The 18803-nt window shown below is 48.3% G+C and overlaps 1 protein-coding gene across 1 annotated transcript in view; it reads left to right on the forward strand.

The window, feature by feature from the left end:
* The window catches only part of grk1a (G protein-coupled receptor kinase 1 a), a 61154-nt gene that overhangs the window by 33691 nt on the left and 8660 nt on the right, over positions 1-18803 (forward strand). Inside the window, exons 3-5 of the mRNA XM_072262347.1 lie at positions 36-193; positions 3009-3092; positions 16912-17036. Of these exons, the coding sequence (XP_072118448.1) occupies positions 36-193; positions 3009-3092; positions 16912-17036 (367 nt within the window). The remainder of the gene's footprint in view (positions 1-35; positions 194-3008; positions 3093-16911; positions 17037-18803) is intronic.

Consider the following 18803-nt stretch of genomic DNA (forward strand, 5'->3'; position numbering starts at 1 on the left):
TGGCACTGAGGGAGGTTGTCTCTTTCTCTCCGCAGATACCACATTTACAATGTGGATGAGAACAACCCTGGCTTTGAAGAGGATAGAGCACGATTCTACACAGCTCAGATCATCTGCGGCCTGGAACACCTTCACCAATCCCGCATTATCTACCGTGACCTCAAGCCCGAGAACGTCCTCCTCGATAACGATGGTGAGCGAGGCTTGATTGGTCCGCACTGCCCATCCCAAATTACTGCTTAAATTGAGCACCTTCCTGGCGGGCCTTGGGTTCTATAGAGCCAGGTTGGGTAAGGATGGCAGGTTTTCTTCATTGAAGGGCACTAGCGAGAGAAATAGGCTTCTGTGACAATTTCCAGATTTCCTTATTTGCAGTTTAGTTGAAAGATATTTGTCCAGCTATGTGGACAGGGAAAGATATGAACCAGCTGCCAGCAAACTGGACGACCTTAGTTGGGAACTTTGGTCGGGATGAACCAGTTGGGGAGAAGGGCCTCTCTGCGCTGTGAGACTCTTTGACTCCTCAGCCATCCTGTTGGAATTCACCTATGTGTGGAAGACTTAATACTTATCTCAGAACATGTTTGGCATTTTCCCCATAAAACTGTGGGTTTCACCACCACCGTGGGTGTTGCAAGCTCAGATTCACTTCCACATTCTTTGCTCCAAGAGAGGGTTCTCCAAAGTTCCTCACCAATGTTAGCCCTCACTGACACACCTCAAAGCCGAAAAGAGGAAGAGCCATACGACCTTGTGGTCAGAGAGTCACACAGCGCAGCAGCAGGCCCTTCAGCCCAATATGCCCATGCTAACCACTGCGCCCGTCCATACTAATTCAATTTGCCTGCACTACCTATACCTATCTATGCCTTGCCTATTTAATGGTGTATATAAATAGCTGTTAAATATAGTAACACATGTGATTCCAACATGTCCAGATATTACATGAAATACTGGAGGAACTCAGTGGTCAGTCCAGGTGAAGGACCTGAAATGTTGATCAGCTGCTTCCCTCTACAAATGCTGCCTGACTTGCTGAGTCCTGAATCTGCAGCTGCTCGTGTCTCCAAGTTCCGGAAAGCAACTGCTCTGTACAAAAAGAGATTTTCCACACAAATCCCCCTTAGAGCTTCTCCCTCTGCTGGATTCCGTTTCTTTTAGAAGTCCCGAATGACACTTCGTGATTGTTTTATTAAAAGTTGATAGGACAAAGAGAACAGTGACAGGGGCTCACTGCCACTTGAAAAGAGAGGAACCAGAAGAAAGATGGTGCCTAGCACAAACCAGCTACTTTTATATTATAGAGCTAAGAAAAACTCCATAGATAAGAGATGACCATTTTGAAAATACTTATTTAATACTGCAGCAAAAATGAGGAAATGTTAGCCACTTAATGCAGTGCAAAGCTTCCAGAATTAAACTTTGTATAGCCACTGGAGGCATATTAAACCGTTATGTGTATAAAGGCTACTTAAAATACAAACAGATAATTATTTGTTAAACTGCAAAGAAAATAACAATTAAACATTCAGATCCAATACCTCTCACCTTAACCACATGCCCTCTTGTTTTTGGTACACCTGACATAGGAAAAAAATTCTGCGTATCTTAAAGCATAGGAAAATTTAAAGTCCATAGCAGTTTAAAGTCCCTGCGTATGAACATTTCTGAATATCAATCCAGGGCCCAGCATACTGATGCAGTTACAAGGAAGGTATGCCATAGAGTCACAGTAAAGTGCAGCACAGAATCAGACCCTTCAGCCCATCTCCTCCATTCTGAACCAGTCCCATCAGCCAGCAGCTGGACCACAGGGCTATAGTCTGGTGATGATAGGTGAGACCTGGCAGTAAGACAGATTGGCACAGACTAGACGGGCCGAAGTCCCAACTTTTATACTCAATATCCAACCTTTGAAGGTAAGCGTGCCATATACCTTCTTCATACACCCTATCTACCTGGTGTGGATCTGTCTCAAGGTCATTTACATTCTTTATTTAGTGCATATATCTTGCCTTTTTATAATTTGCCGAAGCACAGCACCTTGCACCTGCCAGAATAACATTCCATCTGCCCGTTCTCCAGCCAGACTGCTATCTGATCTATATCATCCTGTATCTTCCCATCACCAACTTTCAGAGTAAAGAAATGCCCTGGAAGAACAAGGAGTTTATTTATCAGAGGGACCGAGGGTTATACAGTGTGTGGGTGAGGGAAGAAATGAGACGACATTCACACTCACCTGTCAAAGCAGCCACCCAGACACCGATTGTTTCTGTGGAGTCACACCGTCATTCTCACACCGAGGCATCTTGCTCACTGACCTGAGGAGAATTAAAACATGGTGCTACTGTAACAGGGGACATGGATTAAATATAATCTATTATCAACAAAGTGAAACCCTTTGCTACAAGGTTGCCATTGTTTGATCAACTTTAAATTTTTCCACATTCCATATTTATCTTGAAGTCTTCTGTTTGTATATTTGTTTTCTTTCTGTGTCGAACTGTACTCACATTACGTCGAGCACCACTGATTGACTTCATCTGGCTGTGGGTCAAGGGATAGCCCTTCTATTTAAATAAGTTTCGATTTACATCGAATATAAAATGAGGCAAAAGGTTTCTGGTTGTGATTCAGGCAGCTCCACTCAATTTTTGGCAAAAAAACCTTGCATTTTCTAGCACCTTCCATGGTTTTAGGATGTGTGGAATTTCAGCACAGTCCTTTAAGGTGTCATGTTGACACCTTGCTGGGTTTGTCAGGGGCAGCAAACTGGCGGGTCAAGAGTGCTGGGTGATGGAGGACAACACTGGCCACAGAATTTTGGGAAATATCTGAGAGGGGCTTGTTCTCTCTGATCCTGCTGGCTGACAGTTACACCCATCAAAACACAGCACCGTCAAAACCTCTCCACATTTATTCTGATAAGGAATCACTGCAGGATGTGGACAAATAAATGCAAAAAAGAGAGCAACTCAAATGGGTTCTAACCTGATGTGTTTCAGGCCACGTAAGGATCTCTGACCTTGGACTTGCTGTGGAGCTGAAACCAGACGAAAACAAAACAAAAGGCTACGCTGGAACTCCAGGTGTGCTTTTGAACCCTCTGCAATAGGAGGCTTTCTGTCCGTACCTGGGAGGCTATAGAGTTGAATGGATGTGTCTGGAATAAATCAGAGATAGCGTGCAACAGAGATGATAGACAGGCCAGGCCGGAGATGAGGCATAATCACAGCCAGTGGGATGAGTTACAGGACAATAGAGGTGTGGTGCAGTTAAAACAAAAAGCAACAAATACTGGACTGAAAGTGTTATATCTGAATGCACGCAGCATAAGAAATAAAATGGACAATCTTGAAATTCAGCTACAGATTGGCAAGTATGACTTTGTGGCCATCTCTGAAACTTGGCTAAAGGATGGCAGCCATTGGGAGCTGAATGTCCAAGGATATACAGTGTATCAGAAAGATAGGTTAGTAGGCAGAGGGGGTGGTGTAGCCCTGTGTAAGAAATAATATTAAATCATTAGAAAGGAATGACACAGGATTGGAAGGCGTAGAGTCTCTATGGGTTGAGTGAAGGAATGGCAAGGGTAAATGACAGTTGTATACAGGCCTCCAACAGCAGTCAGGATGTGGATTACAAATTACAACAGGAGATAGAAAAGGTGTGTCAGAAGGTCAATGTCATGATAATCATTGGGGATTTTAACATGAAAGAGGATTGAGAAAACCAGGCCAGTACTGGACCTCAAGAGAGAGAATTTGTAGAATGTCTTAGGGATGGCTTTTTAGAACAGCTTGTTGTTGACCCACTAGGGGATCGGCTGTGCTGGATTGGGTGTTGTGTAATGATACAGAGATGATAAAAGAACTTAAGGTTAAGGAACCCTTGGGGAACAGTGATCACAATATGATGAATTCACTTTGAAATCTGAGGAGAAACTAAATTCCAATGTGTCAGTATTTCAGGGGAATAAAGGAAATTACAGTGTCATGAGAGGGGAAGTGGCCAAGGTTGACTGGAAAGAGACACTAGCAGGAAGGACAGCAGAGCAGCAATGGCTGGAATTTCAGCAAAAAATGAGGGAAGTGCAAGACAGATATATTCCAAATAAGAAGAAATTTTCAAATGGAAGAAGGACACTACCGTGGCTGACAAGTGAAATCAGAGACAAAGTAAAAGCAAAAGAGAGGGCATACAAGGAAGCCAAAGCTAGTGGGAAGATAAAGGGTTGGGAAGCTTTTAAAATCTTTCAGAAGGAAACTAAGACGGTTATTAGGAAGGAAAAGATGAATTATGAAAGGAAGCTGGTAATTAATATAAAAGAAGATACTAAAAGCTTTTTTAAGTATATAAAGGGTAAAAGACAGTAGAGGGTAGATTTAGGATGAATAGAAAATGACGCTGGAGATATTGTAATGAGAGACACAGAGATGGCAGAGGAACTGAATGAGTATTTTGCATCAGTCTTCACAGTTTAAGACATTTGCAGTATACCGGACATTGAAGAGTGTCAGGGAAGTGAAGTATGTGCAGTGAAAATTACAACTGAGAAGGTGCTCAGGAAGCTTAATGGTCTGAGGGTGGATAAATCTCCTGGACCTGATGGAATGCACCCTCGAGTTCTGAAAGAAGTAGCTGGAGAGATTGCAGAGACATTAACAATGGTCTTTCAAGAATCAATAGATTCTGGCATTGTACTGGATGACTGGAAAATTGCAAATGTTACTCTGCTATTTAAGAAGGGTGAGAGGCAGCAGAAAGGAAACTATAGCCTGACATCAGTGGTTGGGAAGTTGTTGGAATCAATTGTTAGGGATGAGATTATGGAATACCTGGAGGCACATGATAAGATAGGCCAAAGCAAACACGGTTTCTTGAAAGGAGAATCCTGCCTGACTAACCTACTGCAATTTTTTGAGGAAATTACAAGCAGGACAGACAAAGAAGATGCAGTAGATGTGGTGTACTTGGATTTTCAGAAAGCCTTTGACAAGTTGCCACACATGAGGCTGCTTAGCAAGATAAGAGCCCATGGAATTACGGGGAAGTTACTAGCATGGGTGGAGCATTGGCTGATCGGCAGAAAATAGAGAGTGGAAATAAAGGGATCCTATTCTGGCTGGCTGCCAGTTACCAGTGGAGTTCCACAGGGGTCGGTGTTGAGACTGTTGATTTTTACGATCTATGTCAATGATTTAGACGATGGGATTAATGGATTTGTGGCTAAATTTGCCAATGATACAAAGATAGGTGGAGAAGTAGGTAGTGTTGAGGATACAGAGAGCCTGCAGAGAGACTAGAGAATTTAAGGAAATGGGCAAAGAAGTGGCAAATGAAATACAATGTTGGAACATGTATCGTCATGCACTTTGGTGGAAGAAATAAACAGGCAGACTATTATTTAGACGGGGAGAGAATTCAAAATGGTGAGATGCAAAGGGACTTGGGAGTCCTTGTGCAGGATACCCTAAAAGTTAATCTCCTGGTTGAGTCGGTTGTGAAGAAGGCGAATACAATTACAGAAGGCGATACAGACCACCCAATAGTCAACGAGACTTGGAGGAGCAAATCTGCAGAGAGATAGCAGGCAACTGCAGGAAACAGAAAGTTGTGGTGGTAGGGGATTTTAATTTTCCATATATTGATTGGGTCTCCGATACTGTTAGGGGTCTAGATGGTTTAGAGTTTGTAAAATGTGTTCAGGAAAGTTTTCTAAATCAATATATAGAGGGACCAACTAGAGGAGATGCAATATTGGATCTCCTGTTAGGAAACGAGTTAGGACAAGTGACAGAAGTCTGTGTAGGGGAGCACTTTGGTTCCAGTGATCATAATACCATTAGTTTCAATTTGATCATGGACAAGGATAGATCTGGTCCTAGGGTTAAGGTTCTTAACTGGAAGAAGGCCAAATTTGAAGAAATGAGAAAGGATCTAAAAAGCGTGGATTGGGACAGGTTGTTCCCTGGCCTGGATGTGATCGGTAGGTGGGAAGCCTTCAAAGGAGAAATTTTGAGAGTGCAGAATTTGTATGTTCCTGTCAGGATTAAAGGCAAAGTGAATAGGAATAAGGAACCTTGGTTCTCAAGGGATATTGCAACTCTGATAAAGGAGAAGAGGGAGTTGTATGACATGTATAGGAAGCAGGGAGTAAATAAGGTGCTTGAAGGGTATAAGAAGTGCAAGAAAATACTTAAGAAAGAAATCAGGAGGGCTAAAAGAAGACATGAGGTTGCCTTGGCAGTCAAAGTGAAGGATAATCCAAAGAGCTTTTACAGGTATATTAAGAGCAAAAGGATTGTAAGGGATAAAATTGGTCCTCTTGAAGATCAGAGTGGTAGGCTATGTGCGGAACCAAAGGAAATGGGGGAGATCTTAAATAGGTTTTTTGCGTCTGTATTTACTAAGGAAACTGGCATGAAGTTTATGGAATTAAGGGAAACAAGTAGTGAGACCATGGAAACTGTACAGATTGAAAAGGAGGAGGTGCTTGCTGTCTTGAGGAAAATTAAAGTGGATAAATTCCCGGGACCTGACAGGGTGTTCCCTCGGACCTTGAAGGAGACTAGTGTTGAAATTGCAGGGGCCCTGGCTGAAATATTTAAAATGTCACTGTCTACAGGTGAGGTGCCGGAGGATTGGAGAGTGGCTCATGTTGTTCCATTGTTTAAAAAAGGATCGAAAAGTAATCCGGGAAATTATAGGCCAGTAAGTTTAACGTCAGTAGTAGGTAAGTTATTGGAGGGAGTACTAAGAGACAGAATCTACAAGCATTTGGATAGACAGGGACTTATTAGGGAGAGTCAACATGGCTTTGTGCGTGGTAGGTCATGTTTGACCAATCTATTGGAGTTTTTCGAGGAGGTTACCAGGAAAATGGATGAAGGGAAGGCAGTGGATATTGTCTACATGGACTTCAGTAAGGCCTTTGACAAGGTTCCGCATGGGAGGTTAGTTAGGAAAATTCAGTCGCTAGGTATACATGGAGAGGTGGTAAACTGGATTAGACATTGGCTTGATGGAAGAAGCCAGAGAGTGGTGGTAGAGAATTGCTTCTCTGAGTGGAGACCTGTGACTAGTGGTGTGCCACAGGGATCAGTGCTGGGTCCATTGTTATTTGTCATCTATATCAATGATCTGGATGATAATGTGGTAAATTGGATCAGCAAGTTTGCTGATGATACAAAGATTGGAGGTGTAGTAGACAGTGAGGAAGGTTTTCAGAGCCTGCAGAGGGACTTGGACCAGCTGGAAAAATGGGCTGAAAACTGGCAGATGGAGTTTAATACAGACAAGTGTGAGGTATTGCATGTTGGAAGGACAAACCAAGGTAGAACATACAGGGTTAATGGTAGGGCACTGAGGAGTGCAGTGGAACAGAGGAATCTGGGAATACAGATACAAAATTCCCTAAAAGTGGCGTCACAGGTAGATAGGGTCGTAAAGAGAGCTTTTGGTACATTGGCCTTTATTAATCAAAGTATTGAGTATAAGAGCTGGAATGTTATGATGAGGTTGTATAAGGCATTGGTGAGGCCGAATCTGGAGTATTGTGTTCAGTTTTGGTCACCAAATTACAGGAAGGATATAAATAAGGTTGAGAGAGTGCAGAGAAGGTTTACAAGGATGTTGCCGGGACTTGAGAAACTCAGTTACAGAGAAAGGTTGAATAGGTTAGGACTTTATTCCCTGGAGCGTAGAAGAATGAGGGGAGATTTGATAGAGGTATATAAAATTATGATGGGTATTGATAAAGTGAAAGCAAGCAGGCTTTTTCCACTGAGGCAAGGGGAGAAAAAAACCAGAGGACATGGGTTAAGGGTGAGGGGGGGGAAAAGTTTAAAGGGGACATTAGGGGGGGGCTTCTTCACACAGAGAGTGGTGGGAGTATGGAATGAGCTGCCAGATGAGGTGGTAAATGTGAGTTCTTTTTTAACATTTAAGAATAAATTGGACAGATACATGGATGGGAGGTGTATGGAGGGATATGGTCTGTGTGCAGGTCAGTGGGACTAGGCAGAAAATAGTTCAGCACAGCCAAGAAGGGCCAAAAGGCCTGTTCCTGTGCTGTAGTTTCTATGGTTCTATGGTTCTATAAGAGCAGGGATGTGATGTTGAGGCTCTATAAGACACTCGTGAGACCACACTTGGAGTATTGTGTGCAGTTTTGGTCTCCTTATTTTGGAAAGGATATATTGATATTGGAAAGGGTTCAGAGAAGATTCACGAGAACCATTCCAGGAATGAAAGGGTTATGGTATGAGGAACGTCTGGCAGCTCTTGGGCTCTATTCCCTGGAGTTCAGGAGAATGAGGGGGATCTCATAGAAACATTCTGAATGTTAAAAGATTAACATTAGATATGGCAAAGTTATTTCCCATAGTAGGGGAGTCTCGGACAAGAGAGCATGAATTCAGGATTGAAGGACATCCATTTAGAACAGAGATGTGGAGAAATTACTTTAGTCAGAGGGTGGTAAATCTGTGGAATTTGTTGCCACGAGCGGCTGTGGAGGCCAAGTCATTGGGTGCTTTTAAGGCAGAGATCGATAGGTTCTTGATTAGCCAGGGCATCAAAGGGTATGGGGTGAAGGCAGGGGAGTGGGGTTGACTGGAAGAATTGGATCAGCCCATAATTGAATGGCAGAGCAGACTCAATGGGCTGAATGGCCTACTTCTGCTCCTATATCTTATGGTCTTATGGTCGGTGTGACTGAACAAGAAAATCTGCAAATCCAAAGCAACACACAAATTGCTGAAGGAACTCAGCAGGTCAGGCAGCATCTATGGAGAAGAGTAAGTCATCAACGTTTCAGGCCAAGACCCTTCATCAGGACTGGAAGGAAAGAGGAGGTGTCAGAATGAGAAGGTGAGGGGAAGGGAGGAAGTGGTACAAAGTGGCAGGCGATAGGTGAAACCGGGAGAGGAGGATGATGAAGTAAAGAGCTGGGAAGTCGATTGGTGAAAGAGCTACAGAGCTGGAGGAGGGGAATCTGACAGGAGAGGACAGGATCCATGGAAGAAAGGAAGGGGGAGGTGAACCAGAGGGAGGTGATGGGCAGGTAAGGAGATAGGGTGAGAGAGGGAAATGGGAGTGGGGGACAATTACCAGAATTTTGAGAAATTGATGTTTATGTCATTATGTCACCCAGGCGGAATATAAGGTGTGGCTCCTCTAACCTGAGTGTGGCCTCATCATGACTGCATTCCCCTTCCTGTTTGCCTCTCTCACCTCCCTCTGGTGCTCCTTCCCCTTCCCTTTCTTCCATGGATCCTGTCCTCTCCTGTCAGATTCCCCTTTCTCCAGACCTCCGCCTCTTTCACCAATCAACTCCCCAGCCCTTTACTTCATCCTTCCCCCTCTCCTGGTTTCACCCAATCTCCTACCACCTTACTCTTCTTCCTCCCTTCCTCCACCTTCTTAATCTGACTTCTGCTCTTTCTCTCCAGTTCTGATGAAGGGTCTCGGCCCGAAATATCAACTGTTCACTGTTTCCCCTAGGCGCAGCCTGGCTTGCTGAGATCCTGCAGCGTTTTGTGTGTGACTGAGTCTCTGCATTTGTCTACGTGTGTGTGTGTGTGTGTGTGTGCGTGTGCGTGTGTGTGTGTGTATGTGTGTGTGTGTGCATGTGCGTGTATGCGTGTGTGTGTGTGCGTGTGCGCGTGTGTGTGTGTGCGCATGTGCGTGTGTGTGCGTGTGCATGTGTGTGCGTGCGCGCGCGTGTCGGCGTGTGCGTGTGTGCATGTGCGTGTATGCGGGTGTGTGTGCGCGCGTATGTGTGTGTGTGTGTGTGCATGTGCGCGCGTGTGTGTGTGTGCGTGTGCATGTGCGTGTGTGTGTGTGCATGTGCGCATGTGTGTCTATGCGTGTGTGTGCGCGTGTGTGTGCGTGGGTGTGTGTATGTGTGTGTATGCATGTGTGTGTATGCGTGTGTGTGTGCGTGTGCGTGTGCGTGTGTGTGCATGTGCGCGTGTGTGTGTCGCGCACGTGTGTATGTGTGTGTGCGCGCATGTGCGAGTGCATGTGTGTGTGTGCGCACGTGTATGTGTGTGTCTGTGCGTGTGCGTGTGCGTGTGTGTGTGTGTGCACATGTGAGCGCGCGTGTGTGTGTGCGTGTGCGTGTGCGTGTGTGTGTGTGCATGTGCGCATGTGTGTGTATGCGTGTGTGTGTGCGCGTGTGTGTGCGTGGGTGTGTGTATGTGTGTGTGTGCATGTGTGTGTAGCGTGTGTGTGTGAGCGTGTGCGCGCGTGTGTGTGTGTGTGCGTGTGCGCGCGTGTGTGTGTGTGCATGTGTGTGTATGCATGTGTGTGTGCGCGCGTGTGTGTGTGCGTGTGCGTGTGCGTGTGTGTGCATGTGCACGTGTGTGTGTGCGCGTGTGTGTGTCGCGCACGTGTGTATGTGTGTGTGCATGTGTGTGTATGCGTGTGTGTGTGCGTGTGCGCGTGTGTGTGCGCGCATGTACGTGTGCATGTGTGTGTGTGCGCGTATATGTGTGTGTCTGTGCGTGTGTCTGTGCGTGTGCGTGTGTGTGTGTGCGCATGTGAGCGTGTGTGTGTGTGTGTGTGTTTGTGTGTGTGCATGTGCGCATGTGTGTGTGTATGCGTGTGTGTGTGCGTGTGTGTGTGCGTGGGTGTGTGTATGTGTGTGTGTGCATGTGTGTGTAGCGTGTGTGTGTGCGTGTGCGCGCGTGTGTGTGTGCATGTGTGTGTATGCATGTGTGTGTGCGCGCGCGTGTGTGTGCGTGTGTGTGTGCATGTGCGCGTGTGTGTGTGCGTGTATGCGTGTGTGTGTGCGCGTGTGTGTGTCGCGCACGTGTGTGTGTATGTGTGTGTATGTGTGTGTGTGCATGTGTGTGTATGCGTGTGTGTGTGCGTGTGCGCGTGTGTGTGTGCGCATGTGCATGTGTGTGCGTGTGCATGTGTGTGTGTGTGCGCGCGTGTATGCGTGTGTGTGTGTCTGTGCGTGTGTGTGTGCGCGTGCGTGTGTATGCGTGTGTGTGTGCGTGTGCGTGTGTGTGTGTGCACGTGTGTGTATGCGTGTGTGTGTGCGTGTGCGTGTGTGTGTGCATGTGCACGCACGTGTGTGTGCGTGTGCATGTGTGTGTGCATCTGCGCGTGTGTGGTGCGTGTATGTGTGTGTGTACGCGAGTGTGTGTGTGCACGCGTGTGTGTGCGTGTGCGCGTGTGTGTGCGCATGTGCGTGTGTGTGCGTATGCATGTGTGTGTGTGCACGCGTGTATGCGTGTGTGTGAGTCTGTGCGCGTGTGTGTGTGCGTGTGTATGAGTGCGTGTGTGTGCGTGTGTGTGCGTGTGTGTGTGTGTATGTGTGCGTGTGTGTGTGTGCGCGTGTGTGTGCATGTGCGCGCGTGTGTGTGTGCGTGTGCGTGTGTGTGTGCATGTGCGCGCGTGTGTGTGTGCGTGTATGTGTGTGTGTGCACGAGTGTGTGTGTGCACGCTTCTGTGTGCGTGTGCGTGTGTGTGTGCGTGTGTGTGTGCATGTGCGTGTATGTGTGCGTGCGTGTGCGTGTGTGTATGTGCGCGTGTGCATGTGTGTGTATGCGTGTGTGTGTGCGTGTGCGCGTGTGTGTGTGCGCATGTGCGTGTGTGTGCGTGTGCATGTGTGTGTGTGTGCGCGCGTGTATGCGTGTGTGTGTGTCTGTGAGTGTGTGTGTGCGCGTGCGTGTGTATGCGTGTGTGTGTGCATGTGCGTGTGTGTGTGCATGTGTGTGTGTGCATGTGCACGCACGTGTGTGTGCGTGTGCATGTCTGTGTGCATCTGCGCGTGTGTGGTGCGTGTATGTGTGTGTGTGCGCGAGTGTGTGTGTGCACGTGTGTGTGTGCGTGTGCGCGTGTGTGTGTGCGCATGTGCGTGTGTGTGCGTATGCATGTGTGTGTGTGTGCGCGCGTGTATGCGTGTGTGTGAGTCTGTGCGTGTGTGTGTGCGTGTGTGTGCGTGTGTGTGTGTATGTGTGCGTGTGTGTGTGTGCGCGTGTGTGTGTGCATGTGCGCGCGTGTGTGTGTGCGTGTGCGTGTGTGTGTGTGCATGTGTGCGCGTGTGTGTGTGCGTGTATGTGTGTGTGTGCACGAGTGTGTGTGTGCACGCTTCTGTGTGCGTGTGCGTGTGTGTGTGCATGTGCGTGTATGTGTGTGTGCGTGTGCGTGTGTGTGTATGTGCGCGTGTGTGTGTGCATGTGCGTGTATGCGTGTGTGCGTGTGCGTGTGTGTGCATGTGCGTGTGGGTGTGCGTGTGCGTGTGTGTGTGCATGTGCGTGTGCATGTGTGTGTGCATGTGTGTGTGCATGTGTGTGTGCATGTATGCACTTTTGCATGTGTATATGTAGTATGTGTATACATACACATTTTAGGTATCAAAGTGTTCAAGTGTACATATGTGTGTATGTGTGTACTTGTGCAGGAATGTGCATCTACATGCACAAGTACAATCCCCCACCACCCAGGACATACTCCCTTTCGCTGCTGCCATCCCACACCACCAGGTTCAGGAACAGTTATTACCCCTCAACCATCAGGCTCCTAAACCAGAGAAGATAACTTCACTCAATTTCACTCGCCCCAGTGCTGAACTGTTTCCACAACCTGTGGAGTCAGTTTCAAGGATTCTGCACTCCACGTTCCTGATTTTTATTATCATTTCTTTTTGTATTCGCACAGCTTGTTGTCTTTTGCACTCTGGTTGTCAGCCTGTTAGTTCAGTCTTTCATTGATTTTATTATGCTTACTGGATTTATTGAGTATGCCCATAAGAAAATGAATCTAATGATTGTCTATGGCGACGTATATGTACTTTGATAATAAGGTCACTGTGAACTTTGAGACCAACGCTGGGGGAGCTGTGTTGCATTCGGCCAGGGGAAGAAATGCCAGAGGTGGTGTGGCAGAGAGCAGAGACCTCTGTAGTTGGGATGGAATTTGCACTGGTTTGAAGGCTGCCCCATCCCTTTGCTGCTGCTCTCCAGTGTTCTCTCAGGTCTGCCCGCTGATGTTCGCTCAGGTCTGCCCGCTGGTATTCACTCAGGTCTGCCCTCCGGTGTTCGCTCAGGTCTGCCCTCTGGTGTTCGCTCGGTTGTGCCCTCCAGTGTTCGCTCAGGTCTGCCCTCCGGTGTTCGCTCAGGTCTGCCCTCCAGTGTTCGCTCAGGTCTGCCCTCCGGTGTTCGCTCAGGTCTGCCCTCCGGTGTTCGCTCAGGTCTGCCCTCCGGTGTTCGCTCAGGTCTGCCCTCCGGTGTTCACTCAGGTCTGCCCTCCGGTGTTCACTCAGGTCTGCCCTCCGGTGTTCACTCAGGTCTGCCCTCTGGTGTTCGCTCGGTGGTGCCCTCCGGTGTTCGCTCGGTGGTGCCCTCCGGTGTTCACTCAGGTCTGCCCTCCGGTGTTCGCTCGGTTGTGCCCTCCAGTGTTCGCTCAGTGGTGCCCTCCGGTTTTCGCTCGGTGGTGCCCTCCAGTGTTCGCTCAGGTCTGCCCTCTGGTGTTCGCTCAGGTCTGCCCTCCGGTGTTCACTCAGGTCTGCCCTCCGGTGTTCACTCAGGTCTGCCCTCTGGTGTTCACTCAGGTCTGCCCTCTAGTGTTCGCTCGGTGGTGCCCTCCGGTGTTCGCTCAGGTCTGCCCTCCGGTGTTCGCTTAGGTCTGACCTCCGGTGTTCGCTCAGGTCTGCCCTCCGGTGTTCGCTCAGGTCTGCCCTCTGGTGTTCGCTCAGGTCTGCCCTCCAGTGTTCACTCGGTGGTGCCCTCCGGTGTTCGCTCAGGTCTGCCCTCTGGTGTTCGCTCAGGTCTGCCCTCTGGTGTTCGCTCGGTGGTGCCCTCCGGTGTTCGCTCAGGTCTGACCTCCGGTGTTCGCTCAGGTCTGCCCTCCGGTGTTCGCTCAGGTCTGCCCTCTGGTGTTCGCTCAGGTCTGCCCTCCAGTGTTCACTCGGTGGTGCCCTCCAGTGTTCGCTCAGGTCTGCCCTCCAGTGTTCGCTCAGATCTGCCCTCTGGTGTTCGCTCAGGTCTGCCCTCCAGTGTTCGCTCGGTGGTGCCCTCCAGTGTTTGATCAGGTCTGCCCTCCAGTGTTCGCTCAGGTCTGCCTTCCAGTGTTCGCTCAGGTCTGCCCTCTGGTGTTCGCTCAGATCTGCCCTCCGGTGTTTGATCAGGTCTGCCCTCTGGTGTTCACTCGGTGGTGCCATCTGGTGTTCACTCGGTGGTGCCATCTGGTGTTCGCTCAGGTCTGCCCTCCAGTGTTTGATCAGGTCTGCCCTCCGGTGTTCGCTCAGGTCTGCCCTCCGGTGTTTGATCAGGTCTGCCCGCCGCTGTTCGCTCAGTGGTGCCCTCTGGTGTCCGCTCGGTGTTGCCTCTGATGTTTGCTCAGTAACACTCACAACACGCTGGAGGAACTCAGCAGGTCGGGCAGCATCCGTGGAAAAGATCGGTCGATGTTTCGGGCCAGAACCCTTCGTCAGGACTGTAGGGGGAAGGGGCAGAGGCCCAATAAAGAAGGTGGGGGGAGGGTGGGAAGGAGAAGGCTGGTAGGTTCCAGGTGAAAAACCAGTAAGGGGAAAGATAAAGTGGAGGGGGTGGGGAGGCAGGGAGGGGATAGGCAGGAAAGGTGAAGAAGGAATGGGGGAAAACACAATGGGTAGTAGAAGGAGGCGGAACCATGAGGGAGGTGATAGGCAGCTGGGGGAGGGGACAGAGTGAAATAGGGATAGAGGAAGGGAGGGGGAGGGAATTACCGGAAGTTGGAGAATTCAATGTTCATACCAAGGGGCTGGAGACTACCTAGATGGTATATGAGGTGTTGCTCCTCCAACCTGAGTTTAGCCTCATCATGGCAGTAGAGGAGGCCATGTATGGACATATCTGAATGGGAGTGGGAAGCAGAGTTGAAGTTGATGGCTACTGGGAGATCCTGTCTGTTGTGGTGGAGGTGCTCGACGAAGCGGTCCCCCAATCTGCGTCGGGTTTCACCGATGTAGAGGAGGCTGCACCGGGAGCACCGGATGCAATAGATGACCCCAACAGACTCACAAGTGAAATGAGACACTTCTCGGACACTTCCCTCCCCTTTCTCGATCTCTCGGTCTCCATCTCTGGAGACAGACTGTCCACTGACATCTTCTACAAGCCCACTGACTCTCATAACTACCTCGACTATACCTCTTCCCACCCTGCCACATGCAAAAATGCCATTCCCTATTCCCAGTTCCTCTGTCTCTGCCGCGTCTGCTCCCAGGATGAGGTTTTCCGTTCCAGGACATCTCAAATGTCCTCTTTCTTTCAGGATCGTGGTTTCCCTTCTGCTGACATCAATGATGCCCTTACCTGCATCTCCTCCATTTCCCGGACTTTGGCCCTCACCCCATCCTCCCGCCACCACAACAAGGACAGACTTCCCCTTGTCCTCACCTACCACCCCACCAGCCTCCGGATCCAGCACATTATCCTCCACACTTCCGCCACCTTCAACAGGACCCCACCACTGAGCACATCTTTCCCTCTCCATCCCTGTCCGCTTTCTGCCGGGATTGGTCCCTCCGCGACTCCCTGGTTCACACGTCCCTCCCCACGGATTTCCCACCCGGCACTTATCCCTGTAAGCGTAAGTGCTACACCTGTCCCTACACCTCCTCTCTCGCCACCATTCAGGGCCCCAAACAGTACTTCCAGGTGAGGCAACACTTCACTTGTGAGTCTGTTGGGATCATCTATTGCATCCGGTGCTCCCGGTGCGGCCTCCTCTGCATCTGTGAAACCCGACGCAGATTAGGGGAACGCTTCGTCGAGCACCTCCACTCCGTCCACCACAACAGACAGGATCTCCTGGTAGCCACCCACTTTAACTCTGCTTCCCATTCCCATTCGGATATGTCCATACATGGCCTCCTCTACTGCCATGATGAGGCTAAACTCAGGTTGGAGGAGCAACACCTCATATACTGTCTGGGTAGTCTCCAGCCCCTTGGTATGAACATAGAATTCTCCAACTTCTGGTAATTCCCTCCCCCTCCCTTCCCCTATCCCTATTTCACTCTGTCCCCTCCCCCAGCTGCCTATCACCTCCCTCATGGTTCCGCCTCCTTCTACTACCCATTGTGTTTTCCCCTATTCCTTCTTCACCTTTCCTGCCTATCCCCTCCCTGCTTCCCATCCCCCACCCCTTTATCTTTCCCCTTACTGGTTTTTCACCTGGAACCTACCAGCCTTCTCCTTCCCACCCTCCCCCCACCTTCTTTATAGGGCCTCTGTCCCTTCCCCCTACAGTCCTGACGAAGGGTTCTGGCCCGAAACATCGACCGATCTTTTCCACGGATGCTGCCCGACCTGCTGAGTTCCTCCAGTGTGTTGTGAGTGTTGCTTTGACCCCAGCATCTGCAGATTATTTTGTGTTTACTGATGTTTGCTCATGCTGCCTTCTGGTGTTCATGAGGCGCTGCTCTCCAGTGTTCGCTCAGGTCTGCTCGGTGCTGCTCTCCAGTGTTCGCTCAGGTCTGCTCGGTGCTGCTTTCCAGTGTTCTCTTTAGTGGAAGAGAGACAATTTGGACAATTTACCATCAATCTATAGTCATGCCACTCAGGGCCGAGCTGTATTATTTTTTGCTTTGGGATTGTGTGCTTTTTCTGCAATTGTAACTATATGTGCTATGTATAGTGGGTTGCGTGACTGTTGGGAATGTGTTTTGCACCTTGGCCCCAGAGGAACACTGGCTGTATTGGCTATATTCATGCACGTTTGAATGATAATTCAACTTGAAATTCAAGATACATGTAAGCACATGTGTGCATGTATGTTTTTGTGTGTATTTGTATAGTTTGTATGTGTGTGTGCATTTGTGTTTGTGCATACGTGTGTTCATGAGGTGTCTCTGTTCTCTACTTTGACCTGGGGTTTGAATTTTGGGCTTTTCTCTGTTTCCAGGTTTTATGGCCCCAGAACTGCTTGGAGGAGTGGAGTATGATTACTCAGTGGACTACTTCACACTGGGAGTCACTCTGTATGAGATGATAGCAGCCAAGGGCCCATTCCGATACCGGGGTGAACACGTAAGGAGACGCTCTTGACTTACTCGTTCATAAATCTGTGTATTCAATGTTAATCAGGTGTACAGTCAGCAGGACACGGGAGCTCAGGTTTGAGATTACAGGACCCAGCTCCAGCTGTAATCGGCTTGGTCATGCACAGAGATGGAGCGTCCTTCTTAATCATCAACGACTTTCCAGACTTTCTGCAGATGCCCTGAATATATATGCCAAGGCATTATTATATATCACAAACAATAATTTGTATGTAATAGGGCTTCTTTGGATTTCTGCATTTAATGATTGGATATTGTCACATTAATAATAATCATCATAATAATAATGTGCTTTAGTGATCCTGTGGGAAATTATTTCATTACAGCAGCAACGATTAAAAACACTCTGAGCAATAATAATAATAAATAATAATTAATATAATAATATTACCTAATAATAAAATACAGAATACTGTGCGATAATAACGTACGAAGTAATACAACAGAGACTATTGTACTATGATGTGTGTTCTCCTGTCGCACAGAGATGAACCTGTTGTATATGCTTATTGCATTCAATAGGGAAGATTTTCTGTAATGATCTTTGTGACGGCGGAGCTGAATATCTGTTTGAAAAGGTGCTCTGCTGCTTATTCAGTAGCTTATGGAGAGGATGAGCCAGATTGTCCATAACAGATAACAGTTTGTTTAGTGACCTCCTCTCCACCACTAACTCAAAAGAGTCTGGGTTGTAGCCCAGGATGGATCCAGCCTTCTTGATGAGTTTATTTAATCTGTTGCATCACCAGCAGCGACGCTGCTCCCGCAACATAAAGAAGCAAAGAAGACTGCACTCGCTACAACAGACCGGTAAAAGATTTTTAACATCGTGCTGCACATATTGAAGGAGCTCAGCTTCCTTAGAAAATAGAATCTGCCCATCCCCTTCTTGTAAAAGCCTTGGTGTTGGTTTTCCAGTCAAGTCAGTTGTTGAGGTGAACACCCAAGCATCTGTATGCCTCCACCACTGCCACTCCTTCTCCCAGAATATATACAGGACTCCTGACAGTCCTCTTCCTCTTAAAATCAATCACCATCTTCCTAGGTTTGGCCACATTCAGGAGCAGGTAATTCCTCACATACTGCTCCACAAACTTGTCCATCTTTCCTCTGTACTTACTCCTGCCCACCTCTGATACACCCAACCACCACAGAGACATCAGAGAACTTCTGCAATTGACAGGACTCAGATTTGTACTGAAAGTCTGAGGTGTACAGTGTGAACAGAAACGGAAACAGGACAGTTCCTTGTGGGGCTCCAGTTCCACTCACCACCACCTCAGACAGAGAACTACCCAGCCATGCAAACTGGGGTCTATCTGTCAGGTCGTCAGTAATCCAGCAGATAGTGGATTGGTCTACGCCCATCTTTTGCAGCTTCTCGCTCAGAAGTGGCTGAATTGTACTGAAGTCACTATAGAAATCAAAAAATGTGATTCTCACAGTGCCACCAGCATCATCCAGGCGGGAGTGAGCTCTCTTCGACAGGTAGATGATGGCATCTTCCACTCCCACATGAGGTTGGTAGGCAAACTGTAGAGGGTCCAATGAAGATCTCACCTGTGGTCCAAGGTAAGTCTGCAGCAGCCTCTCCAGCACTTTCACACAAGAGATGTGAGGACAATTGCTCTGTAGTCAGATGATGTCAGATGGAGTCACCTTCTTGGGTACAGGAACCAAGCAGGAAGACTTCCATGGCACCGGTATCTTTTCCTGACTCAGACTCAGATTGTAA

The sequence above is a fragment of the Mobula birostris genome, chromosome 6 (genome assembly GCF_030028105.1).
Source record: "Mobula birostris isolate sMobBir1 chromosome 6, sMobBir1.hap1, whole genome shotgun sequence".
NCBI lineage: Eukaryota > Metazoa > Chordata > Chondrichthyes > Myliobatiformes > Myliobatidae > Mobula > Mobula birostris.